Raw genomic sequence first — 26,797 nt, 5'->3', positions numbered from 1 at the left:
TAAATTGTTTTTATATTAAAATTAGGTTAATGTTTTGTTTTTTCATATACAGGGTCTCACTGTGTAATCCTGACTAACCTGCATCTGCCTGTCTCTGCTTCCCGGAGTGCTGGGATTTACTACACCACGTGGTTAAAATTGCATTACACAGGGCTGTACCGTGTACATCCTGATGCCACAAGGGGCTCTCTGACTTCAGTCCATTTCTGAGACACCTGTTGTGGGTCTAACTTTATTTCTGTCATCTTTGGTTTCCTGCTTAGCTAAGAACTCTTAACAGCATCTAGGCCAGAAGTCACTGTGACCATCCCTTTTCTACATAGTACTAGACCCAACTATGGTAAGAGCTAGGAGAATAAACCATGAGGCAAGAAGTTTGAAGCCAGTTAATCCAGGTTCATGAGGCAATTTGTGAAGACACCACTGTGCTTTCCCCTTGGTAGATAGCTAGAGAAGTTCTTTGTTAGAAATTCTCATTGAGGTTTAAACAAACAAACAAACAACCTGAAACTGTACAAACTTGTGGTCCAAAAGCATAAGGGTAGTTGTGCTGGGAAGTGGCATAACATTATTGGAAACAAAACCTAAACATAAGTGATAAGGGATGATAAATTACAGCCACCGTCATCTCAGAAGCTCGGGGTCAAGGCTTATATTAAGAGCGTCCCTGGGATGCATGAAGGGGAGGACTCAATCTGTGTGATGTTTACATGAGCAATCCAGTCAAAGACAGATTGCCTTGGACAGCCATCTTGAGGGGCAAATAAGAATTACGGACCTCCATGTTTGGATCGAGGGAAAATACAGGAAAAGAGCAAAATCAGCAAGTGAAAGGTGTTGGTGTGACAAGAGAGCAAGGGGGACAGACAACTTCTCAGTCATTACAAGGAAGAGGGGGGAATGTTTCCTACCGAACAGACTATATTCTCAGAAGTAAATGACATTAATCAAACTGGCTTACGGAAGGTGGGGTTACCTGCTGTTACCTTGTCCTGAGAACTAAGTTGACAAGTGAGTTTTAAGCTTCTGGATAGTCCTTAGGAAGAGCTGTGGTGCAGCATGTTTCAGAGGTTATGTATGGGCACTATGCCCTTTTTAATTGTTTCTGAACTGAGGGAGAACATAAGTCAGAGTCACTGATGAGACATCTTAGAGGCCTCGCCCAGGCTCCAGTTAAGGAGCACGAGGTGGGCCTGAGCTTCTCCAGCAGACTTCATATGGCTTGGGGGGACTCACTTTTCTACAACCCTGTTTCCCTTGTGAAAACAGTTGGCACGATTAAATCCAAATACCAAAGTTTGGGCAAACTTAGTAACCTACAATTTATAAGAAAGGATGTTTTTTTTTTAAAGGCATAAGAATAAAATAGTTTATTAAAGGACTGATACATACAAGGCATCTTTTCTCAAGTACTTCAAAAACAATAGCAACACTAGATTGTTGTTAATCTCTTTGTATATAAAAGATGTGCAGAAAGAAACATGCCTTATCAGTTTCTATTTACTGGGTATGGCTCTAGGTGACCTCTATGAAAATGAGCCACCAGCATCGCAGAGTGCAGGCAAGTTCACTCACCGTTCATCTCTCAGACTGCCACTGTAACATTTACACCAGTGCTCAGCTCTAAACAGTCAGCAAGAGACAAAAGCAAACATGTTTTTCTAGAACTACCCTTTTATTTATTAATTCATTTCAATAGGTTATATTCCCTCGCCAAAATCAAACCCCTTGTTAAAGGAACCACCTACTTTACATTGAGTGTAAACTAATGAGACTACAGTGTTTTTCAGTGTTTTGTAATGTTTGCCACTTAGGTTAAAGAAAGTAGAACATCGTGATTATACACGGGCACCACACCATGCAGTTCCCTCAGAGTGTACACTGAGTGTCGATGGGAAAATCTGCCTTTTCTGTCTACAAACTTACGTTAAGCTAAATGCTAGTTTCCTGCAAAGGGGAATTTGTGCAAAAGTGCTTTCTGCTCTGGAAATACATCCTGACATTAGCTGATTGTACATTATAACATTTTAATAACAGAAAGAACGGTGAGGGCAGGGGTATAGATCAGTGGTAGAGCATTTGCCTAGCACAAACAGGCTCCTGGGTTCCACCTCCAGCCCTGCAAGACACACGCTGGCTCATTCCATTGGAAAGCCTGTGATACCTGGACATGGCGACATTTTTACAAACACCCAGACATCACTGTTTGGATTGATAATTTGCACATTTTCATCAGAAAGGCTCATGTTGAAAACCAGTGCATATATAAAGCAGCCATGCTGCTCCACACCATGAAACAGCACTGAGAAGATTGTCCTCACATATCCCTCGGCTGAGATTCTATTTGCTTTCGCCTGCTGGATCCTCTCCTCAGCTGGCAGCCACCTACAGCTGCCCCTAACCAAAAGGGATTCTTCCAAGGTCAGCCAGATATGGCAGCTACCACCATGGTCTGATGTCAGAGGTGGGATGGGGTAAAAATACATATTATTCTCCTTTGGGACATCACTGATCTATTCAGAATGCTTATAACATAGACAGACCTGTCACTGGTAACATCTCACTGAGTGTAAATTCACTTAAGATCCCTTCTCAGAGGTATTTGGCAGAGGAAAAGAAAGTGGAGCTCATGAGAACTCAGTGGAGAAGAGGGCCAGAGGACAAGGGAAGCTGCTAGGGGCCAGCAGTTGGCACCTCACAAATGAAAGGCAGGACTTCCATCTGTCACACCTCGTGACATGCTGACTTTCTGTCTCAGCAAACAAGCTTCAATCTCATGAATTCCTCTCTACCTTACAAGACATTGTACATCCCAGGGAAACAATTTCATGATAAGTCAAGGCTTGTGTTTGCAGTGTCTTTTAGCACAGTTTTTTTTTTTTTAAAAAAGAAAGTCTTAATTGATAGAACCCAAAGAACAGATTGTAAGTGATACCCATCCTTGCCCCCAGCTGCTTAAATAACGTTGTTACAGATACATCCCATTGATGAGGTAGTCAGATTCCTCAGATGTAATGGGACGGGCTTTCTTAAGTTTCTGCTTCACCAGTTGGAGTCGGCATGTCACCATGAGAAGTAACAATGCAGTGATGGTCAGACCTAATGCCAGGGGTAGCACCGCACCTATGCAAGGTTTGGAAAAAAAAAAAAAAGTGCCGGTAAGTGGTTGGCAACAGTGGGTGCTACTGGCTACTATGTGATACTTGGCATACATTAATTTACCCCGTCTGAATGAATCCAGTTGATGCTAGGGTTTTTTTGTTTATTTGTTTGTTTGTTTGTTTGTTTGTTTTTGTGGTTTTTCAAGACAGGGTTTCTCTGTGTAGTCCTGGCTGCCCTAAAACTCACTCTGTAGACCAGGCTGGCCTCGAACTCAGAAATCCACCTGCCTCTGCCTCCCAAGTGCTGGGATTAAAGGCGTGCGCCACCACCGCCCGGCGTTGATGCTAGCTTTACTGCTGCTTTCTGACAAAGGCACAGGGAGGTTAATTCCCCTGCATATGTCTAGTCTTTAACCAAATTCTCTACCAGGTTCTTAAAAGTTTTTTTCTTTCCAAGTTTGGCATCAGGAGTAGAAACAAACATTGCAGCGACATCACCCTTATATCCAACTATACTAGAGACTGTGACCATGGTAAATATTTTCATTATAGTCATACATGACAGTTATGGCCACACATGATCATCTTCTCATTAGCTATAGTCTAACTCCTGATTTCTGGCTCTGGTAGAGCTTAAGATATTCACTTCCAGGGCATCAGAGGTGGCTTTATAGTTAAGAGCACGTATCTCTCTCTCAGAGGACCCAGCTTCAATTCCTAGCACCCACATGGCACCTCACAACCATCTGTAACTCTAGTTCCAGGAGATCTGATGCCCTCTTTTGGGCTCCAAAGGCACCAGGCACTTGTGTGGTACTGAGACATATATATGGGGAAAAAAAAAAAAAAACCCAAAAAACCCATATACATAAAATTAAATTTTAACTTTTTTTTTTTTTTTAATCCAGGGATCCTACTACCCCCAGTAGACCATTTATTGAAAACTAACCTCAAGTTCTGGTTAGCCAACAAAATGATGGACTGGGTTTTAGGACTCTCTTGTACCTCACTGGTACAAATTGGCACAATTATGCTCTAATTGTATTTTGAGAGAAAAGTTTTTTTTAACAGGAAGGGTGATGTGTAGGAGGAGCTAAGGTGGGAGGAATACTGAGAGGAAGAGAAGGAGTAAGAAGAGGAGGAGAAGAAGGAGAGGAGAAGCTAGGTGATGAGAGAGAGAAAGTGGGGAGACAGGGAGGCAGATGTTCACGTATCTCCACCAGTCAAAGATAGTTGATATATCTAGGTTGGGTAGTGGGTTACACCTCTGATTGAGCATTACCAAATTTATAAAGCCTTTGATTAACATTTTAAAAAAGTGTATAAATGCAAAAAGGAAAAGGGGGCATGGGATAAGAGTTTTCTAGGGGAGGGGGGAATGGGGAAAGGGGATGACATCTGAAATGTAAATAAAATATCCAATAAAAAAAAAAAAAGAAAACTAACCTCAAATATGCTGGTATACTTGCTCAGTCCTAAAACCAGATGCATATTGGCAACACTAAACAGACTAAGCAGATTGTATTTATGCAAGGAGAAGCCATGAATTTTCCAGGGGTGGGAGAAGCATGGGAGAAAGGGAATGGGGGACTGATATTATATTTTAATTAAAACTAAAATTGTAAAAATCTGCTAGTATAACTTTGGCTACTGGTTTTCCCATGGGGCTGGTCCTAGGTGGCAGACCAGAATAGCCTGTAGTCTTCCAAGGTCTGGAAGGGGAATGGGAGATCTATCTCCAGTCAAGCTCAGCAGCCTCTATTCTTAGTCCCCGCCACACTGGAGTAGGGCCAGTTTGCTAGAATAAGGCCAGTTTGTGATGTGGTAAGACTATTTTTAGTTTCACCTTACAACTGGGCAAACTTGGGGAGTCAACATGTTCATGTGTAGCTTGATTCTGAAAGGTTTCCTTTTGCTTATTTATTCTGTGTTCATTAATAGCTTTCCATGTGCCAGACACTGGTCTAAGTGCTACTAATCAAAGACTAGCAATTTTTTTATTTGTTGCTCACTGTTGACGGGTGACAGAGAGTCTTATTCTAACACTCCAAGACAAGTCCCAATTTAATAGGACACAGACAGGTGCCTGACATCTTTACTTGTGCTTAGACATCAGTTGTTTAAGAATTGTAATTTGGTATCGTCCAGCGATGAAAAGACGATGATCAATGTTGTACAAATACTTCAAAGAATACTTTAGGGCGAGAAGGCAGCGTTGTCCATGTTTAGATGGGTAATTTAGGAATTTCATTTGTTCCGCTAGGTCTTTTTGCTGATTTGGCATGCAGGATTCAAGCCTCTCTACAGGGCTCTCAGTGTGCTTCCCTTCCAACTAAAACCAGCCCAGTGATGGAGCTTCCTCTCAGGCATCAGTGTTCTCCCTGCATCCGGGGCTTTCCATGTCCCAGTCATGTTCTGTCATTAAGGGCACAGAGTCTCTTCCTCCTGCCCCTCCTTCACACACAACTCAATCTTAACAGCCATCATTACACCCAAACCATGTAGTACAAGCTAGACACTGTGTTGTATTCACCTCCCACAGAAACCCTGTGGGGCAGGAATAGTTACTGTCACCTTCCCCCATAAGTCACTGGGATACAGACAGAAGAACCTGGCCATGGTGGTTGAGTGGCAGAGCCAGAATTTCAACTGTGGTGTCTGATCCATCCTGGAACTCGCTCTGTACACCAGGCTGGCCTCGAACTCTGAGATCCACCTGCCTCTGCCTCCTGAGTGCTGAGATTAAACGTGTTTGCCATCATGCCTGGCTGAGCCTGCATCCTTAACCTCCGTGTCACAAGTGTGACTTTTCCTGCAGAGTGATCCCTGGAAGTGTATGGGAGAGGTAAAGTGAGAGCTGAAGACAGTAGGCCACTATGGTAGGCACCATGATACACTGCAACCTTGAAGGTAAGAAGACATGGACTCTCAAGTGTAAGAGAATATCTTAGGTATTGTATGGACAAATCACCTATCAATTAAAAAAAACCTATGACCTATAGGAAAGGGTAGACTAGAAAGTGGGACATCTGCAAGGCAGGAAGAATTCTGGGATAGAGCCAGGAGTGGGAGTTGTAGATGGAGAAGATGTGAGGACATGGTACCTCAGCAGAGGTAACCAGCCATGTGGCAGGATGTTGATTAGTATAAATGGGTTATGTTAAACTACTAGTTAGTCAGGGAATGAGCTTAGCTATATGGTCTAAGTATTGGTAAATATACTTTGAGGCTTAGGGCTGGGAGGAAAAACAGGCCGTCTTACAACACTCATGGCTCCACCTGACATCCAGACAGGATTCAGGCGGTCGGTCCTATGTACTTCCCTGCTCCGTAGTGTGCTTCCAAGGTGTACACTGACCTGCTTCCGGGGCTGGGTGCTCCCCTCGTGCTTGGCCACTCTTGGACTTGAGATCGTAATTTCCTTCTTGGTTCTTTCCTGAGGAATTACTGTCTATGGAAAGTAAACAGATATGTTAAAGGGACATTAAAAACCACAGGAAGTAGGCAAAAGGTGACGCACATTAATCCATGACACACATTAAATATAGAATTACAGCTTTATTTTTTAAATTCAGGTATGTTTGTCTGTCTGTGTATGACATGTATGTGGGTGCCCACAGAGGCCAGTTGTGAATCCCCTTGATGTAGGTGCCAGGAACCAAACTTGGGTTCTCTAGATGACCACTAATTAATCTCTTCAGTTCCTTTTACTTTTTTAGAAGATGGACTTTGAGAAAGGAATGGCAGGATTTATTTTTAAGTGAACATACGCCAGTTGAGCATAGTAGCTCATGCCTGTAATCCCAGCTTTCCAGAGGTGAAGGAAGATGGATCTCTGTGGGGGGCACTCTGTGAGGTGAAGAAACTTAGTCATCACCATTTCAGGTGCTGGGTCAAACCTTCAAGAATCTGACTTTGTGGCTTATTCTTCTTACACATTTAAGCACAGTAAGACTTTGGGAAAGGTCTCCATGTGACACATACTAAATATAGAATGCAGGGGTTTGCACAGCAAGCTAGGCTTGTGCACCACCACTGAGCGATTTCCTCGTCCCCTTTGTTCATTTTCAGACTTAGGTACCAATAAGCTTTGAAGAGGCTCTCCCCAAACGGCCTAGAAGTGATTTAAAGAGAGCTTGATTGTCAAGTTTTTTTCTCCTGATGAAGGAAGGTTAGTAACACAGCTGGGGAAGAGACACAGTACAGTCCCAGAGCTGTGTTAGCATGCATAAGGCACTGCCTGGTTTAAGTCCCTGGGATCCTCCCCCATCTTCAATCACTGCAATGAATTTTCAATGTTTTCCTGTAGGACAGTGCTCTAAGATCACCATCTTTCCCTGTGCCCAAACGGTAGATACATGAAGGAATCTGCAGGTTGGTATAAATGACGTTTTCCAAAGATGTAAACAAGGAAAGAGAGTCTCAAAATCTCGTGGAACTAACCATTGACTATCGTTTGTGTTAGGTTTAGATGAGGAGTGAGTGGTTCAGGAGGACGCTGAGATAGACTGTGAGGACTAAGGAGTTTCTTAGGAGAGTTATTAATGCCAGAGACAGACAGACAGACAGGGAAACAGGCAGGGAGACAAGCAGGAAGACAGGCAGTAGGCAATACGTTCTGAGGAGACTTCTGGCTCCAATACCAGAGACATGGTGGAGGATCTAAAGAGAATCAGGGACACTGTGGCAGAAAAGCCAGTTATGACTCTTTAAGGCTGGGTGGTGGTGGTGGGGACACTACGATGGTTGGATGGATGGATGGATGGATGGATGGATGGACAGATAGGGATTGATGAACACAACAACATTACATTCTGCCAATGGTGTAACAGCTCTGCCATCTGATGGGAGCTCACTTCCCAGGGGAGGAATCCTGTCTATAGTGTCGCAGCAGGGTGCGTATATCTGTAAGAAGGCATTCTAACATTACGCTCTTAGGGTTTGTGATAAACGAACCTCTTCACACTACCTATTCTGTTGGATCCCTGGCACCATCTTGGGAGGACACAAGCTTTTACAGCTGGCCCTTAGATCACATTTCCATACATACAAGCTACTTTCCTAGATCTTTCGTCATATAGATTCCAAACAGTCCCCCCACAACACAAACCGTGAGAAGTCTGGACGAGAACATAAAAGAGAGAAACCTTTAAAAACAAGTCTTTAGTAGGCTCTTTTTTTTTTTTTTTTTTTTTTTTTTTTTTTTTTTTTTTTTTTTTTTTTTTTTTTTTTTTTGTGGCACCTTTAGGAGGTTGGCCATTTCAAGATGAAGCTGAATATCTCCTTCTCAGCCACTGGCTGTCAGAAACTCAAGAGAAATGGGTGATGGACACAAGTTTCATGCTCTCTATGAGAAGCACATGGTCACAGAAGCAGCTGCTGCCACTCAGTGAGGAGTACGTGGGTGATGTGTTCTGAAGCAATAGTGAGAACAACAAGCAAGGTTTTCCCATGAAGTGAGGTGTCCTGACCCATGACTGCGTGCACCCGCTGTTGAGTAAGGGGCAATCTCATTATAGCCCAAGGATAACTGGATAGAGGAAAAGCAAGTCTGTTCAAGGATGTATTGTAGATACCATCTGAGTGCTCTCAAACTTATGTTTTCTCTTATTGTTAAAAACTGGGGGAGGATATTCCTGGACTGACAGATACCACTGTGCCTCAGTGGCTGATGCACAAAAGAGCTAAGAGAACCTGAAGGGTTTTAATCTCTCACTGTCTGAAAGACCTCAAACAAAGAAGGTAGGAAGCCCAGGACCACAGCACCCAAGATTTAGCATCTCTTATTCCACATGTCCTCGACTCGGGCACCGATGTATTGCTCTGAAGAAACAATTCACTAAGTCAAGCGAAGAGGACGCTGCAGAATGTGCTAAACATATGGCCAAGGGAACCAAGACTCCAAGGAAAAGCACCAGAAACAGACTGCCAAGAGGCATAGGCTGTCCCCGCTGAGTGCTCTCCTTCTGCGTCCAGTCAAAGATAAGTCTTGAAGACTAACAAGTGTCCATTGTCTTTGGCCTACTGGCTGCTGCACCTGGTTCCCCTGTCCCCTTATGGGCTAGCTCAGTCTGGGCTAGCTCAGTCTGGTCATGTCCACTCTGGAACCTCCCAGAAGTCCCTGCCTCTGGCTATGCCTTCCCACACATCTATAATAAACTATCTTTTACCATAAAAACAACAACAACAAAACATACATAGAAAAAAAGTATCAAGTAAATGATCAGACTTGAATCTTTCAAAGTAAATAATAACCTCCTTAAAGCTGGCACAGCAGTTTACAACATGCGAGGCCGAGTTGGACTCCCAGTGTTAAATCAACCAATAAATACATAGCCTAAAAACAAAGACCTTTTATGTAAGTAACAGTTACCCCGAAGATAAGCTGTGGTTTACGGCATTAGCATAGTAGAGGAAGAACACCACGCCTGTGTGCAGAATTTTTTTTTTTTGTACATGTTTCAGCCCAGTTCCTTGAAGGACTTGTCTGATCAGCTACAGAACCCACAAACTCTTGAGCTGCCAATAGGTAGAGCCTATGTAAACGGGCACACAACACCCCTTTATGCCACTCTGCAGGCCTGGAAACCTGATTTCCTTCCTCCAGCTAGACTGGATACAAGAAGACAGCATTGTTAATGAGTGACTTGGACCACACAGAGAACAGGCCCTGCAGCTGCAACCACACTGATGACAGTCCGGCCATTGTGCCTTGAGGTGCTGAGCAAACACAGGCCACACTAGAGCTCTGTACTCTCAATGCCAGGGGCTCGGGGCATTCTAAGCATGCATTCATTGTGCAACCAAACATTTACATATGCCTATATAATCTTTAAAAACCTGTTTCTGAGGCCGAGGGTGTATTTCAGTGGGTTTTGCATATATAAAGCCCTGACTTCAATCCTCATCACACACACAAAAATGGTGCCTATAACTGAACACATACAGAAATGATCTTTCTTGTCATTAGTCCCTAAAAATACAGTAGAAGAACTATTTATTTAGTATTTACATCATATAAGGGATTATATGTAATTTGGAGGTAGTTTACAGTAGGATGCGTACTCTACTAATGAATTTACAATCAAGGAGCCATTAATTTTTTTTTTTTTTACAGTTGATTACTTTGTATGTATGTAGGGAGAGGGCATGCACGTATGCCATGGCTGTACGTGGAGGGCAGAGGATAACCTGCAGGACTCAGTTCTCTTCTTCCACCAAGTGAGGCCTTGGGTGTGGAACTCCGGTTGTTAGGATCTGCAGCAAGTGCCTGTATTCACTGGGCTGTCTCGCGCTCCTATATTGCTACTCTTATAGACGGGGCTTCAGCATCTTTGAACTGTGGTTCTCATAGCTCCTAAAACCCACGCCTCAGGGACTTTTTACCAGGCATTCATTTCCATTAGTCAACAGTTCATTTCTCTTCAGTGCCGGGGGTCAAAAGTCAAGGCCTCTGGATGCAAGACAAGGGCTCTTCCACTTACACACGGCTCCAGAGCTCCTTCATTGTAAACTCATTAGTACAAGTGTCAGGGTTGGTTTTTGTTTTTTGTTTGGCCAAATCCTTCATTTCAATTTTCATCATTCCGTCTTTGGAGCACACTTCCCTGATAGTCTTCAAGCATAAAATATAACTTTGACCCATATTAATATCAACAAATGAGAGACTAGTCCTGGAGAACTCATGTTGAGTCCTTACCTGGCTGGACAGGATTGATCTGACTCTCTGGCGCCCTCTGGGTGGAGTGGATCCTCTTCTCTGGGTGGGATACAGTAGCTGTTTGGTTGTGGGTAGTGGTTCTCTGGGATTTTTCCAACCAGGGGTCTCCTTCACCTTCATTTAATCTTGTGGCTGCTGCCTGGGCTCCTGGCTGGGCAGAAGTAGCCACTGTGTGTGTCACCAACTTGCGGTCAAGAGGCACTGTGGAAGAACTCAGTTACTTGCTGGATTTCTCTCTCTCTCTCTCTCTCTCTCTCTCTCTCTCTCTCTCTCTCCCTCCCTTTCTTCCTTTCTTCCTTTCTTCCTTCCTTTCTTTCTTTCTTTCTTTCCTCCTCCTTCTCTCTCTCCCTTCTTCCCTTCTCTCTCTCTCTTTCCCTCCCTTCCTTCCTTCCTTTCTTTCTTTCTTTCTTTCTTTCTTTCTTTCTTTCTTTCTTTCTTTCTTTCCTCCTCCTTCTCTCTCTCCCTTCTTCCCTTCTCTCTCTCTCTCTCTCTCTCTTTCCCTTCCTTCCTTTCTTCCTTCCTTTCTTTCTTTCTTTCCTCCTCCTTCTCTCTCTCCCTTCTTCCCTTCTCTCTCTCTCTTTCCTTTCCTTCCTTCCTTTCTTTCTTTCTTTCCTCCTCCTTCTCTCTCTCCCTTCTTCCCTTCTCTCTCTCTCTCTCTCTCTTTCCCTTCCTTCCTTCCTTCCTTTCTTTCTTCCCTTCTTTCTTTCTTTCTTTCTTTCTTTCTTTCTTTCCTCCTCCTCTCTCTCCCTTCTTCCCTTCTCTCTCTCTCTTTCCCTCCCTCCCTCCCTCTCTTTCTTTCTTTCTTTCTTTCTTTCTTTCTTTCTTTCTTTCCTCCTCCTTCTCTCTCTCCCTTCTTCCCTTCTCTCTCTCTCTTTCCCTCCCTCCCTCCCTCTCTTTCTTTCTTTCTTTCTTTCTTTCTTTCTTTCTTTCTTTCTTTCCTCCTCCTTCTCTCTCTCCCTTCTTCCTCTCTCCCTTCTTCCTCTCTCTCTCTCTCTCTCTCTCTCTCTCTCTCTCTCTCTCTGTTTGTATGTGTGCGCCTGTGTGTGTGTGCATACACTGCACATAGCAGCCAGAAGACAACCCTGCTGTTACTTAGGTGCCATCAACCACTGTGTTTGAGACAGATTCTCTTACTGGTCTAGAACCTGGCACAGGGAGGCTAGCCTGGCTGACCAGCAGGCTTCCTCGATCCACTTGCCTCTGCCTCCTCAGAACTACCACCACACAATGACATACTTGCATTTTTTTTTTTTTACATGGATGCTGAAGAACTATTATCTCGGCCTTGGATTTCTTTTCTGAACGTTAACTAAAATCATTGTACCTGCAGTTGATTTTAAATCATGGATATTTATGACCACTATCTCACTCAGCTAAGACAGGCAGAGCCCACTAACCCTACTTCTTAGTGTGTAGATGAGCAACGTGTTCTTTCCTCTTCCAGTGGCTTCCTAACATGGACAAGGACATACTTACCATTATAATCTTGGGGTTTTGTTTTTCCAGTCTCTCTACTTTGATTATAATGGGGTCTGAGTCTTGGACCTCGTACACTCGAGGCAAGCACTAGACTGCGGAGCCACACACTCAGGTCCTATACCTTAGGTTTTGAGACCTTCTTTTTTTTTTCTTTCTTCCTTACACTAGACTTTACTGGGTTATTTTCTACAGCTCTTCTTTCTTATGGTACGTTTAGGTTTGTGACCTTAGACAACTTATTTATAGGTCTAACTTAGCATGCCCCATGGTGTCATAAACAATCCCTAAAAATTATAAAAGCAATGCCAAGTGTGGTAGAGGCCCATGCCTATAATCTGAGGCTAAGGCTAGAGGATTGTGAGTTCAGCTACATGGCAAGACTCTCTCTCTCTCTCTCTCTCTCTCTCTCTCTCTCTCTCTCTCTCTCACACACACACACACTTATCAATGCAATTGTCAATGTACTTCAGGTTTTTTTTTTTTTTTTAAAGCGTATTACACTACATGTTGGAGATCAGAGGTCAATGTGTGAGAGCTGATCATCTCTTCCCACCACATGGGTCCTGGGGCTTGAACTCAGATTGTTAGGCTTCAGCAAATGCCTTGATTTACCAAGTCATCCTGACAGCCCCGCTTCAGATCTTAAAAAGTGCACGTTATGTGATATTTTACAGACACAGACCTGCCTATGCTGACCCCTTCCAGGTCCCTGCCTGATAAGGCCATGCAGTCGACTCACAGTTTTGACAGAAGTCTTCGTCAGACCCGTCTGGACACTGCCTCATGCCGTCACAAGCCAAGGCGATGTCAATGCAGCAGCCACTGTCACAGAAGAAATGGTAGCGCGAGCAAGCACTGGAGCATCCTGTTTGTGAACAAGTGTCAGGTCACAGGGATGCAGGGCAAGTTAACATCGCCTGTCAGGATGAAGGGGGAAGGGGACACCAAGCAGGGTAAATTGGCAGGGATAGTGGTGTGACAGAACTGGTACAACAGGTCAGAGGTTCCTCTGTCACCTCTCACTGGACTCTCAGGGCTGCCCCAGAGCTCTCTGCCCAAAGAGTGTCCTTCAGAGCTTTGGTGCCCTGGTTCCTTTGACCTCTGTTTGTTTGGCATCTATTGATTCACTCATCCATCATGGGCCCCATTTTCAGGTGGGTCACCTGATACTATCCCAACCAGTGCTGACTGTGCTTCAGGAGCAACGCTATGTTATACAGTCTGTGTCCTGACATCTTGTTCACTCTTTTTATTATTATTATTATTATTATTATTATTATTATTATTATTATTATTATTATTATTATTTTGGAGATAAGGTTTCTTTATGCAGCCTTGGCTATCCCAGAGCTAGTTAGCTCTGCAAACCAGGCTGACCTCAGACTCACAGAGCTCTGCCTGCCCCTGCCTCCTGAGTGCTGCGATTAAAGGTCTACACAGCACCACTATCTCTGGAAAATTCCTTTTTTCTAAGACTTAAAGAAAAAACAACTAGATTACCTTTCTGCTGTTGACTCCTATGTATAGACAACCATGCTGCCAGAGTTGTAGAGGACATTCTGTAGCTTCTAGGGGTGGGCTGTGAATATATTTTTGTGAAATGACAGTAGTTTTCCCTCTTGGGAATTTCAGGAGCTTCTAGTCTGCAGTGTAATTCACAGGAGCTTCAGACATTTCCTTGAAAGGCAGTTTTCTCTACTTTTGATACTTGTCTCTACTTAGTTTTCTCTACTAAGAATCAGATGGGGGCTGGAGAGATGGCTCAGGGATTAAGAACACTGGTTGTTCTTCCAGAGAACCAGAACCCACATAGCAGCTTATAACTGAATGTATCCAGTTTCAGGGGATCCAACACCTGTGTACAGAAATGCAAAACACCAATGCACATATAAACTGTGTGTGTGTGTGTGTGTATGTGTGTGTGTGTATGTGTATTGTATGTGTGTGTATGTGTGTGTATGTGTGTGTGTATGTGTATTGTATGTGTGTGTATGTGTGTGTATGTGTGTGTGTATGTGTGTGTATGTGTGTGTGTATGTGTGTGTATGTGTATGTATGTGTGTGTATGTATGTATGTGTGTGTGTATGTGTGTGTATGTGTGTGCGTGTATGTGTGTGTGTGTGTGTGTGTGTGTGTATTTCTCTGTGTAGCCTAGGATGTTCTGGAAATTACTCTGTAGACCAGGCTGGCCTTCTACTCACAGAGCTCTGCCTGCCTCTACCTCCTGGGTTAAAGATGTGTACCACCCAGCAAAAATATATAAATGTAATAATACAAAACAGAACAAACCAGGTAACTCTTGGGTGATAGGAATGAAAGGCATCCAGCTAGAAGCTGATCTTAAGGATTCTTACAATTGTTTTTTTTTTTTTTAATTTTATGTACACTGCTGATTTTACTGCATGTATATCTGTGTGAGAGTATAGGATCCCTTGGGACAGGAGTTACAGACAGTTGTGAGGCCATGTAGACGCTGGGAATTGAACCTCTGCCCTGTGGAAGAGCAGCCAGTGATCTTAGCTGCTGAGCCATTTCTCCAGTCCCCTGGAATTCTACAATTTGATGGTGACAGGATGGACTAAATGGCTCTTTCAGGAACATGACTGGCAGATTAGAAGACATTCCACTAAGTAGCTAAGCATAGTTGACATGCACAAACTTAATCTAACGATTATTTTATTGAAAAGTTGTCAACTAAAAGACTGGAAAGTGACCCTGTCTGGGTGCAAGACAATGGAAGAGTGCTTGATTCTAAAGGAGAAAGTAAAGAGGAAATAATGCAGGAGCTGCTGAGACAGCGCTCAGTTTGGCCTCCTTGAAAACGTAGGCCTGCAGAGTCAGCGACAGGCACCAGGGGGAGCAAGCGGAAACAAGGGTGCCGATCACCAAGCAATCTTACTCATGAGACAGGAAAACCCTAGACTGTAGGGTTCTCCTTACTTCTGTGGAGTTTTAGAGTCAGACCAGCATTTATATTTAATCTGTTTCTGGAATGGCTGTCTCCAAACGTTTTAAGCATCATAATCAACACACACGTCAAATTTACTCATAAATAATTTGCCTCTGCTGGTGTTTTGAGACACTGCACCCAAGAGGGACTGCATCAAGCCTGAAAACAGGAGGTCAATTCTAGGAACCCACACGGTGGAACAAGAGCAACAACACATAGTAAGCTGTCCCCTGATCTTCACACATGCCTGTGCATGTGCAGGCACACACATTGGATGAACCCACATGTGCACACACAGAATAAAAGGCATCACACACCTTATTAAACACACTGAAAAAAAATTCAGAAGATTGAAAATGAGTAAAAATAAAAGCGCAATGTCTTGTTTTCCTGCCCTAAGAATGTCCTCAGCATCAGGTGGGGTTTGTTCCTATTTGAAACCACTGTGTTAGCTCAGATTGAAGTGCTCTCTCTCCAGCCTGCTATCTGCAGAGATGGCTCCTCACATACATTCAAAAGGTATTAGAATGGTCAATATACTCGAAAACTGAACCAGGTTATAGTGTGTATGTGTGTGTGTGTGTGTGTGTGTGTGTGTGTGTGTACTACAGGAGACAGAAACACAGAAACACCTGTCTATGTCTCCACCTGTTTGCCACTGTTTATATATGGTATTTCATCTGTGACTTCATAGCACACTCTCTTATTGAACCAGTAAGTAATCAGGTCGGAACAGCAGCACACTGACTCCTTTTTTGTTGGTGTTGTTTTGGTTTTGTCATTTTATGTTGAGACAGGGTTTTCTCTGTATAGACCTGGCTTTTCACTCTGTAAACCAGATGTTGATGTGCATATAATACACATACATGTATATATGTATATACTATGTTTGTATGTATATATTTAGTACTGGCTATATCTATATCACCTTATCTACTAATTTTTTTTGTGCTAAGAATATTTAAACTTAGTCTTTTGGCTGGTTTATTTATTTGGAATATTTACAAGTATTTCCTACATAATGACCCCAGCTTTTAACCACCATTTTACCCTCTGATTCCACTGGCTGGACTGTTTAGACTGTAGCCTTCAGTTAAACACTGCAGACACACATATCAGGATTTACATCAAATCCTCTCCCAGGAAGCCAGGCACTGTCCTTAACAAGGTCAAGGAGGAAAGGCAGAAGGTCCCCATGCAGGACCCCCCAGCTCATGGTCTATGCCCTGAGAACATTCTCTACACTCTAACCAATGGGACCCAAATGGTCCTAAACGTAGAGCCTGTGTTTGCTATTATATTTTTAGCAAAATCGTCAAGTAACAATAATAAGACAGAAGAGCCCATGAAATGTGACCCCAGGTTGTAAATCCCACTGACACCATCATCTAGCCACAACCGGCTGGGTTTGCCTGGCCATGGGGGAATCAATGGAGGGACTTTCTCCTCACCTTCTGTGGAGTAGAGCCTGGGAAGCACGGTCACAGACACATTGTCAGAGCTTCTCTGACCCACGGAGTCAGTCACGGTCAGCTGGAAGATGTAAGCTCCTTCCTTCAGGCGGGACAGCTTCAGGGTTCCAGGCTGAGGCACCTGCCATAAAGCAGGTTTAGGGAAGAGAGTTGAGCAGAAAGAGCCCGGGAGCACACAGGAACATGTACACTGCCCCCTTCCCCACAATGAGCAGTCGGCTCCTCTTTTCTCCTTAGAAATGATATATAAGCCGGGCCGTGGTGGCGCACGCCTTTAATCCCAGCACTTGGGAGGCAGAGGCAGGCGGATTTCTGAGTTCGAGGCCCGCCTGGTCTACAAAGTGAGTTCCAGGACAGCCAGGGCTACACAGAGAAACCCTGTCTTGAAAAACCACAAAAACAAACAAACAAACAAACACAAAAAAGAAATGATATATAAATAACTTTGAAACAAAATAACAAGTGATAGATGACATTCCAAGTCAGAAGTTACTTCTGATGTACAAATTAAACCAAAACGTTGAAATGTAAAGAAGACAGACGGGGAGGTCCTGCATAGGAGCAGTCAGTCACGTGCACAGACACGGAAACGGGAGGCTATGATGTCGGCAGTCACGTGGAAAGATGAAGCAGGTGGTAGGAAGCCTTGCTAACAGAAGACTCAGCGTGAACCTATCCCATGACACAGCTACTAAAACAATTCGCTCAACTTTGTTAACAGGCCCTGGGACCAATGTTCACATCACGAGAGGGTGTTAACAGGGGGTCAGAAGGAACCACAGCACACATGAGAAGTTCAATTAGGGGCTTCAGATTTTATGAAGAATACACATTTAAGAAAATCTAGATGAAATTATAGTTAACTCAGTCATTCTGAATTTCTGATGGGGTTGAAAACATATAGCTATTGACCTTAAGAGAAAAGATTTGAGTGGATGGTCGTCAGCTGACATTCATCCTAAAGCCAGGTTCAGAACTAAATGTTCTAGTTAGAATAGATGATAGAGGAGCTGGTTAGACAACAAAAGGATGGACTGGGTATTAGGACTATCCTGTACCTCACTGGAACAAATTGGCATAATTATGCTCTAATTGTATTTTGAGAGAAAAGTTTCATTTTAACAGGAAGGGTGATGTGTAGGAGGAGCTAAGGTAGGAGGAGTACTGAGAGGAAGAGAAGGAGTAAGGAGAGGAGGGGAAGAAGGAGAGGAGAAGCTAGGTGATGAAAGAGAAAGAGGGGGGAGACAGGGAGGCAGATATTCATGTATCTCCACCAGTCAAAGATAGTTGTTATATCTAGGTCGGTCAGTGGGTTACACCTCTGATTGAACAATTCCAAACTTATAAACCTATGATTAACATTTTTTTTTTTTAAAAAAATGTATAAATGCAAAAAGGAAAAGGGGGCATGGGATAGGGGTTTCCTAAGGGGGGTGGGGGGGAATGGGGATAGGGGATGCCATCTGAAGTGTAAATAAAATATCTAATAAAAAAATAAATAAATGAAAATTGGAGGAAATGTAAAAAAAAAAAAAGAAAAGAAAATCTAGATGAGGCGAGAAGGTAGATGGTCCGAAAATCAGTACAAGGGTTTTTTATATAGAAAACGGGTTTTTATAAAAGGATGCGTTCAGCATTTTCCAAAGGGACGTCTAGCGCCAATACATATACTGAAGTACAGACTGTTTGCCTAAGTAGTAGAGCCGAGGTTCTCAACCTGTGGGTCGTGACCCCATTGGGGTCACATATCAGATGCCCTGTGTGTCAGATATTTACAGTATAATTCATAACAATATCAAAATTACAGTTATGAGGTAGTCACAAAATAATTTTATGGTTGGGGGTCACTGAGCAAAAGCATCAGACTGAGATCAGTGCAGTGGGCCCAGCCCATTGTTGCTTTTGTTGTGATTCCAGTCCGGGACAGGTTGGTTTTTTACTCTCATCCTCCAAGGCAGTGGTTCCCAGCCTTCGTAACGCTGTGACCCTTTAACACAGTTCCTCATGCCGTGGTGACCCCCAACCATAAGATTATTTTGTTGCTACATCATATCTGTAATTTTGCTCTTGTCATGAATAGTAATGTAAATATCCATGTTTTCTAATGGTCTGAGATGACCCTGTGAAAGGGGTTGAGAACCATTTCTCTAAGGGGAGTGGATCTGGATGAAGTGTGTGAGACTTAGTCTGGAAGTGTTCCTCTCTAGAAGTGGCTCCAAACTGCCTCATGGCTGATATATGTAGGCGTCCCCTCACAAATGGTTTGTTCCCACCCACGGCAAATCTAGCTATGGCCAAGTCAACCTGTTGGAGGGCAAGGGAGCAGGGATCAGGGCAGCTTGATGCTGTCCACCTCATTTCTTAGCACAGCGTCCACGCAGGATTAACCACTGTGTACAGTGCTTCCAGATCATGTAAAGAAAGAATGCATTCTATGATTGTTGGCATTGTTGCTTCAGCTTTACATTCCTTCCTTTCATAGTTTCTAGGCAAGTTTTTAATCCAGGGTGGCTAGGAATTGGTGACATAGTCTAGATTGGCCTTGAACTTGTGATTCTCCTGACTCGACCCAATGAATACCAGCATTACAGGCACGTGCCATCATACTTGTCCACTACCCAAATCTTATACTAAGAGAAAAGAAAACCTTTTAAAAAAAAGAACTAGAATTATTGAAACACAGCATAAGTCTTTTCCTCTGAGCTGAAGGAGCAAGACCCTGGCAAGCTTTCAAGCAAACAATCAAGACTGTTTACTGAGCACCAAAGGGAGTTTACAGAATAAAATCATTTTTAGGATAATCGATTTTATGATTTGTCCATTTTTTTGGTTTTTCGAGACAGGGTTTCTCTGTGTAACCCTGGCTGTCCTGGAACTCACTTTGTAGACCAGGCTGGCCTCGAACTCAGAAATCCGCCTGCCTCTGCCTCTCAAGTGCTGGGATTAAAGGCGTGCGCCACCCCCGCCCGGCTGATTTGTCCGTTTTAAGCACACTCTGTGTGTGTATGTGCATTTAGGACTGACAACGAAGGACATCACAGAAAACCACTTCCCAGAAACATCAGTTTTTGTTAGCAAGAATAATAAGAGTCACCTTCATGTCCACCGACGACGGGTCACCCTGCTGCAGTGTCCACTCATAAAGGACAATGGCGTGGTCATCTGTACTTTCTCGGCCGTCTAGAACTACCCTGTCTGTGGGCAGATGTAAAATCACATCCTTTCCAGCCTTGCTAACTGGAGGCTCGTCCTCATCTGTGAAAGAGAAGAGACGTGAGAGCCATGCCTCTCTGACTGCCCAACCAACGAACAGCAATATCTTGTCTGCAGAACAGATTAGTCCATTAAAAACAAAACAAAACAAAACAAAACAAAACAAAACAAAACAAAACAAAACAAAACCTCAAAGAGAATAAGTCAACTGCAATTTATCGTCCAGCTAACTTCCATTGTGTCCCCCTTTATACACCTAAACAGTAAACCAGCAACCTATTCTGACGTGGACTTTTACCAATGACGCATGTGGAAGAGGAAGTATGGAGTGCCAGTCGTCTGCAGTAGCTATAGAAAACTAATTATATAATATGAGTACACTGTAGCTGTTTTGAGGGCATTGGATCCCAGTACAGATGGTTGTGAGCAGCTATGTGGTAGCTGGAAATGGATCCCAGGTCCTCTGGAAGAACACCCAGTGCTCTTAACCGCAAAGCCATCTATCTCTCTAGCCCCATTAAATTGTTTTTAATGATTTATTTTTAAGTTATGTGCATTGGTGTTTTTCCAGCATGCATGTCTGTGTGATGGTGTCAGATTCCCTGGAACTAGAGTTACAGACAGTTGTAAATGGCCCTGTGGGTGGCAGGAATTGAGCCCAGGCCCTCTGGAAGAGCAGCCAGTGCTTTTAACCACTGAGCCATCTCTTTAGCTCCCAATAATATTTTTTAAAAACCTTCAAAGGTTTTACATGGAAGAATCAGGAAAACACTGGAATATCCTGCTTGTCATGAAACAAATTAATCTTGCCTCTCCTGAAGAAAAGTCATGACTGTCACTGACTTTTGTTTAAGTGCATCATAGATGTGACTTCTGAGCCCAGGGAAACCCAGTCTAACTTGACCTCTGAGAAAACAATTTCTCCCAAGTTCCAGTCAGGCTAATTACACTGTTAAATGTATTTTGAAACAAACCAGAGGTTATCTACACAGAAACAGTCCTGGAAGCAGACAAGGCACAACACTCTCTAAGAGTGAGATAAATGTAATTTCGAAATTCATTATAAAAAAATGTAATTGAACATGTTAAGTGCCACAGGAACACTGATTTATTTTGGAAACAAAACACAGTGGGTAAGACCTAGGGAGGTGAAATAAGACTCAGGCTGAAAGTCAATGTTGCAAAGTGGGACTTAATCTAGAGAACTTGTTAGCTGACCTCATTCCCAACATCCAGCTGTGACTGGAGCTTTCCTGATAGACCTTTTGAATCTGAGCCAAGTGGTGCAAAGGATACACACTGACTGAGAAATCAATAGAAACTGTGAGACAAACTACCGGGGCGGGGCCAGAGAAGGGAAGACAGGCCAGGATATATGCAGGAAAGGTAGCTTGTTTGTTACTCCTTTCCAGGCTGGAGAATCTATTTATTTATTTATTTATTTATTTATTTATTTATTTATTTATTTATTTGCAGCACTGAAGAAAAAGAAAACATATCCAGAATTCCAGTATGATTCTCATTATTTTTAGTATGTGGAGTCCCATAGGAAACTGTCTTTCCCATAGGAAACTAATGATCAAATACAATTATAATAATAATCATTATATAATATGCAATAATATATTATTTCTATAGTTGATAAAATTAATTTTAAAATTAAATAAATAAATGACTGTATAACAATTATGTAATATTTGTAATATGCAATAAATGTTATTGTTATATATTATATGACATATATTTTATATACTTTTTTTTTTTTTTTTTTTTTGAGAAAGAGTTTCTCTGTGTGACAGAGCCCTTGGCTGTCCTGGACTCTCTTCATACACCTGGATGGCCTAGAACTCACAGAGATCCACCTGCCTCTGCCTCTGCCTCTGCCTCTGTGTCCTGAGTGCTGTGATTAAATGCATGCACCTTTACTACTCTTACTGGTAAGTTATTTGCACCATGTAGTGTGCTGAGTGCTCTCCCAGTATCCCCTCACTTGATGTTCACTGTCAGTCTGAATGAAGCATCTAAATTTCATCAACTTTATCACTGTAAGTAATGCCACATTAATAAACATGTTATTGCTCATACTGTTTCTCTAGCACAGATTATTCTCAAAAAACAAACAAACAAACAAAAAAACCCAACCAACCAACCAACCAACCAAACCAAAAAAACCCCAAAACACCTAGAACAGTGGTTCTCAAGCTGTGGGTCATGACCTTTCTGGCAAGCCTCTATCTCCAAAATTGTTTTCATTAGGATTCATAACAGTAGCAAAATTACAGTTATGAAATAGCAACAAAGATAATTTTATGGTGGGGTGGGTCACCACAACCTGAGGTTCTGTGTTAAAGCATTAGGAAGGTTGAGAACCACTACCCTAGAAGAATCGATATTTTATTTATTTATTTTTTTAAAAGATTTATTTATTATATATCTATGAGTACAATGTAGCTGTCCTCAGACACACGAGAAGAGAGCATCAGATCCCATTACAGGTGGTTGTGAGCCACCACGTGGTTGCTGGGAATTGAACTCAGGACCTCTGGAAGAACAGCCAATGCTCCTAACTGCTGAGCCATCTCTCCAGCCCCGATATTTTAAATACATTATTTCCTAGTTAGTTTCCAAGAGGTTGGTACCAGTTTAAACTGTCAACGTCTGTGAGTATACAGTTTCTCACGTATGTGCCAAATTATGTTGTTTTTTACAATTAAGTAAGTATAAGCTGACATTTACATTCGATTATTTTGTTTTCCTCACTCTTTCTGATGGTACTGGGGATTGAACCCAGACCCTCCAATGTGCTAGCTAAGTGCTGTCCCTTGAAGCTATGCCTAGCCTCTGACTACCTTTAACTCTGGCCATTTCCTGCATTTCTCAGTTGCATGTCTTCACCAGAAAACTGTTTCCTTGAATCTTTTGTTAATTTACTTTTGTCAAACTAACGCTCAGATCTTAAGTTAATATCTTAAGATCATATTTCCTAGACTCTTTGCAATTCCTTACTTATTAACACATTTTTTTTGAATTTGTATAAAATCTTTCCTTGATGATCTAAACTGATTTGAAGACTTCTTCCTCCCAGATAGATAATACTGAATTTAGCTTCTAGTTTTTCTAACCATAGCGTAGACTATGGCTTGATTTTAAAATACTTGTGTATATAGGGCCAGTGAGATGGCTCAGTAAATTTGATAACTTGAATTCCACCTCCAAGACTCACATGGCGGAAAAAGAAAACCAACCTCCTGCAAATTTGCCTCTGTCTTCCATACATATGCTGTGGAATAAGGCATGTCCATAAACACACTAAGTAAATAAATGATATAAATGTTGGTGTTAATCCCAGCACTCGGGAGGCAGAGGCAGGCGGACCTCTGTGAGTCTTAGGCCAGCCAGGTCTATGAAAGAGTCCAGGATGACCAGGACTCTGTTACAGAGAGAGACTGTCTTGAAAAACAAAAAACAAACAAACAAACAACAAAAAACAAAAATAAATATCCATCTGGGATTTGTGTGTGGTCAGATTTGTAAGTCTCAATGTGTCTTCTCCAACACTGCCAATAAATAATCTTAGTATTGTTTATGAACTATAAGTGACTCCTGCTCATGCTAAAAAACAGGTCTGTGGAGATGAGTCAGCCTGCTGTGGAGGAATCAGGCCTGAACAGGAATGTCAGGGGGAGATAGATAGGTCTGCTTGGAAGAAGGCAGAATTTCACTCGGGGCTTTGGTTTGACTTGCAGAGTTGCCTTCCCAAACTCTATCTAGAGACACTGGATTTCAGGCTAGCTCAGTCAAAACAGCCCAAAGGTTCTGGTCCCTGAAGGCTGGGAGGTTATATTCTTAGCTCCTACAGGATCTCCAGGACTTCAGCCTCCATCCCACAGTCCTCTTAGCTCAAGGCACTCCACCGATCTTTCCAATCAATCACACCAGCCAAACAAGGTTCTGTAACGATACCACAGACACCTATACTGCCTGGAAAAATCACAGGAAACATCCACGCTTGGTCTTTATGGCAATGTGGGCTAGAACAGAAGCAAGGCATTTAAGTCCAAGATGGTTGGTTACCAGGGACTTGGTCTGGAGGACTGAGGACTTCAGGCACTCTGCCTAGCTTCAGATGCTCTAGCAGGTAGGTTCTGTCACAGCAAGAGTCCTACAATTCTCTCACTATCCCTAACAGCTGCCTCATTATGCTTGAGAGTGACAGACCCTCAGGGCTGTTAGAGAAAGTACTGTGAGCTATTCCAGGGCTCAGCTCAGCAAACTACTTGCTGAGTGGCCCTCAGGCAAGTTGCTTTCCAGGTCAGTTTTCTTTTCTTTTCTTTTTTTTGTTTGTTTTTGTTTTTTGTTGTTGTTGTTTTTTCGAGACAGGGTTTCTCTGTGTAGCCCTGGCTGTCCTGGAACTCACTCTGTAGACCAGGCTGGCCTCAAACTCAGAGATCCGCCTGCCTCTGCCTCCCAAGTGCTGGGATTAAAGGCGTGCGCCACCACCGCCCGGCCCAGGTCAGCTTTCCATACCACAGGATTTGACCTTTGAGATGTTGTGAGAAATAGCAAATAGCTTAAAATAGCTTCTAATATCAAACTCACTGAGAGCGACCAGTATACTGGCCAATATACCGGCGGATGGGTAAGCACTCTTAAATCTATTCTATCTCATCCCACCCAGTTCTCCCCTTGCGTCTTCTTAATAGACTGGCTACAACTCCCTGCAAGGAGCTTCGCTAAAGTACTGACTTATTTAGCTCCAAGCTCCACGTGCTCACAAGATTCACAAGAAAGGAGGAAGGAACTCATAATAATCCAGAAAGGAAAACTGAAGCAGTCTTACAAACAAAGAACTCACAGGGTAAGCATCTGGACAGGGGAAGCTCGGGAGTCTGAAATGCCCTTTGCCCTTCAGGCAGGGCCAATCAATGCAGCCTGTGAGCCAAGGCTTCATCACAGATTGCTTAGGGCCGGAAGAAATGCGGGCCTATCAGTGCTTCCCAGAGAGTGAGCAAGTCGCTGCTCCCCAGAGAGGAGGTCATGCCTGTGGTCATAGCAAACTCCTCCTAGAGAAAGGAAGGACAAAGGGGGAGGGAGGAGAAAAACCACTTAAATGGCTTTTGTTTTTGGCCTCACTCTTAATTCTGTTTACTTTTCTTTCCCGGGGTTTAAGGAAAGCTCTCCGGTAGCAATGCAAATTTCTTTAGGATGAGCACGGAGTACCTGGGGAAGGGGGGATAAGTTTTGTTTCTCCGCTACTTTGCCCCCTTCATTGTGTATTGGTTCTTCTAGAGCAACTGATATAAAAACCACAGGGCAAGCTGTTTAGGCCTTTTAAAGAGAGACAAACTTTACACACTATCCACTGTGTACTGAGCCCAGCGGATCCCAGTACAGAGTTCCGATCCCCTCCTAACGCAGCGGGCCCTCCTTAAATTCAGTGGGACACAAAACCAACAAGGTCACGGATGTGGGGAAAGACTTGGGCAAGGGATGGAAGAAGAGAATGGATATCGAGTGATAAGTTTTCCTTTATATTTTTATCTGAAGGAACTATGTGCAGGCAGAGAGCCAAACCAGGAAGCAGGAGTGGGTGTTAGGAGCAATTTTGCATCTAATCAAGTCCTGTCCTTGCTTTTTCCTGCGGTAAAACACGCTTTATAAAACTTATGAGACGAAATAAAAAATGATCTTTACTGGGACAAAGAAGGGTCTGAGATAACCTCTTAAATCGAATTTCCTCCAGTCCTCTCGGATCTGCCCTCCTATCTTTCCAAGGCAGCCCAACGGACCCTGCTTCTGCCCATATACTGCACTTTCCTAACGTCAGTCAAAAGTCTGAAAACAATGTGAGCCACTTTCCCGGTTACCCGCAGCTTTAATCCCCTGGAAGCAGCGGATTTTGCACGCTTGGTAGCAGGCGGGACCCTCCTCGCGGCGCTTACCCGGCCCGAGCGAGATCCCGGCGGCATCCCCCGCACGACTGAGGGTATAAGTGCGATACCCGCGGAGCGGCGCGAACTTGCAGACGCTGCGGCCGCGCGCGGTACAGTTGAACAGGTAGCAGCGGGGCGCGGGCATGGGTGCAGGCACGCTGGGCCCCCGGGGCAGCTGCACCACCGCCACCGAGCAGCTCGGCTCGGAGCAGCAGGCCGCCACGCACTGCCGCCAGCCCCGCACGGTCCCGGGTGCGCGCAGGAAGCTGGCTCCCGCCGCGATGGAGTCCTGGGTGCGGATGATGGTATCGGGCACCGCCCGGTAGACCGCCGTACCGCCAGCACCCGGGCAATCCTCCCGCGGGCCGCCCAGCAGCTCCGGCTCCAGCTCCTCGCGAGGCCGTGCCCGCTGCAGCTGCCGCCGAAAGTCCTGAAGCAGCCTATCCACTCCGGACGGCGGAGGGGCGGGCTCCGCGGCCCGGCCGCCCGGCAGCCAGAGGTAAAGCAGCAGCAGCCCGCGGAGCGCGCGGTGCAGGGAGCCCCGGCCCGGTCTTCCCGGGGCGGCCATGGTAAGAGCGCAGCCTCAGAGCTCGGCGGCCCCGGGGCCTGGCTGCTTCACGGTGGCGGCGAGCGTGCCGGCTTCGAGAGGCATCGCGGGCCGGACTCGGCCGGACTTGGCGCGGCCCTGGCCCTTCAACCAGGCTGCGGGCTTTCGGTGCCTCTATCTTCTCTCCGGCCGCGGAAGCGCTCCGAGGCGACGAGCGGCCTCTACGTGGATCAGCACCGGCGTGCGGACAGCGGCAGCGGCGGGGCGGAGCCTGGCGTGCTGGGGCGGCTCCGGGGTGGGACTTCCGCAGGCCCATAGGTCACCGTGAGGAGGAAGAGGGGACTCCCTGGAGTTGCCTAGCAGCTCCGAGGCGTGATCACA

The 26,797-nt window shown here is 44.1% G+C and overlaps 1 protein-coding gene across 2 annotated transcripts; it reads right to left on the bottom strand.

The window, feature by feature from the left end:
- Window positions 1-1,654: 1,654 nt before the first annotated feature.
- Lrp11 (LDL receptor related protein 11) lies at window positions 1,655-26,689 on the bottom strand. Of its 2 annotated transcripts, none has more exons than XM_076926807.1 (7): window positions 25,879-26,689; window positions 19,818-19,978; window positions 16,703-16,844; window positions 13,040-13,165; window positions 10,801-11,022; window positions 6,460-6,552; window positions 1,655-3,123 (listed from the first exon to the last, which is right to left on the bottom strand). In XM_076926807.1, the coding sequence occupies exons 1-7, from the start codon at window positions 26,435-26,437 to the stop codon at window positions 2,969-2,971; spliced, it is 1,458 nt and encodes a 485-aa protein (XP_076782922.1). In that variant the 5' UTR covers window positions 26,438-26,689; the 3' UTR covers window positions 1,655-2,968. The 2 variants fall into 2 exon arrangements, with proteins under 2 accessions (XP_076782922.1, XP_076782923.1); XM_076926808.1 differs by having other exon boundaries at window positions 6,460-6,548; window positions 25,879-26,588.
- Between the last annotated feature and the right edge of the window lie 108 nt (window positions 26,690-26,797).

This window comes from Arvicanthis niloticus, chromosome 28 (genome assembly GCF_011762505.2).
Source record: "Arvicanthis niloticus isolate mArvNil1 chromosome 28, mArvNil1.pat.X, whole genome shotgun sequence".
In the NCBI taxonomy this organism is placed as follows: Eukaryota; Metazoa; Chordata; class Mammalia; order Rodentia; family Muridae; genus Arvicanthis; species Arvicanthis niloticus.
This window is presented reverse-complemented; position numbering and strand designations above follow the sequence as displayed.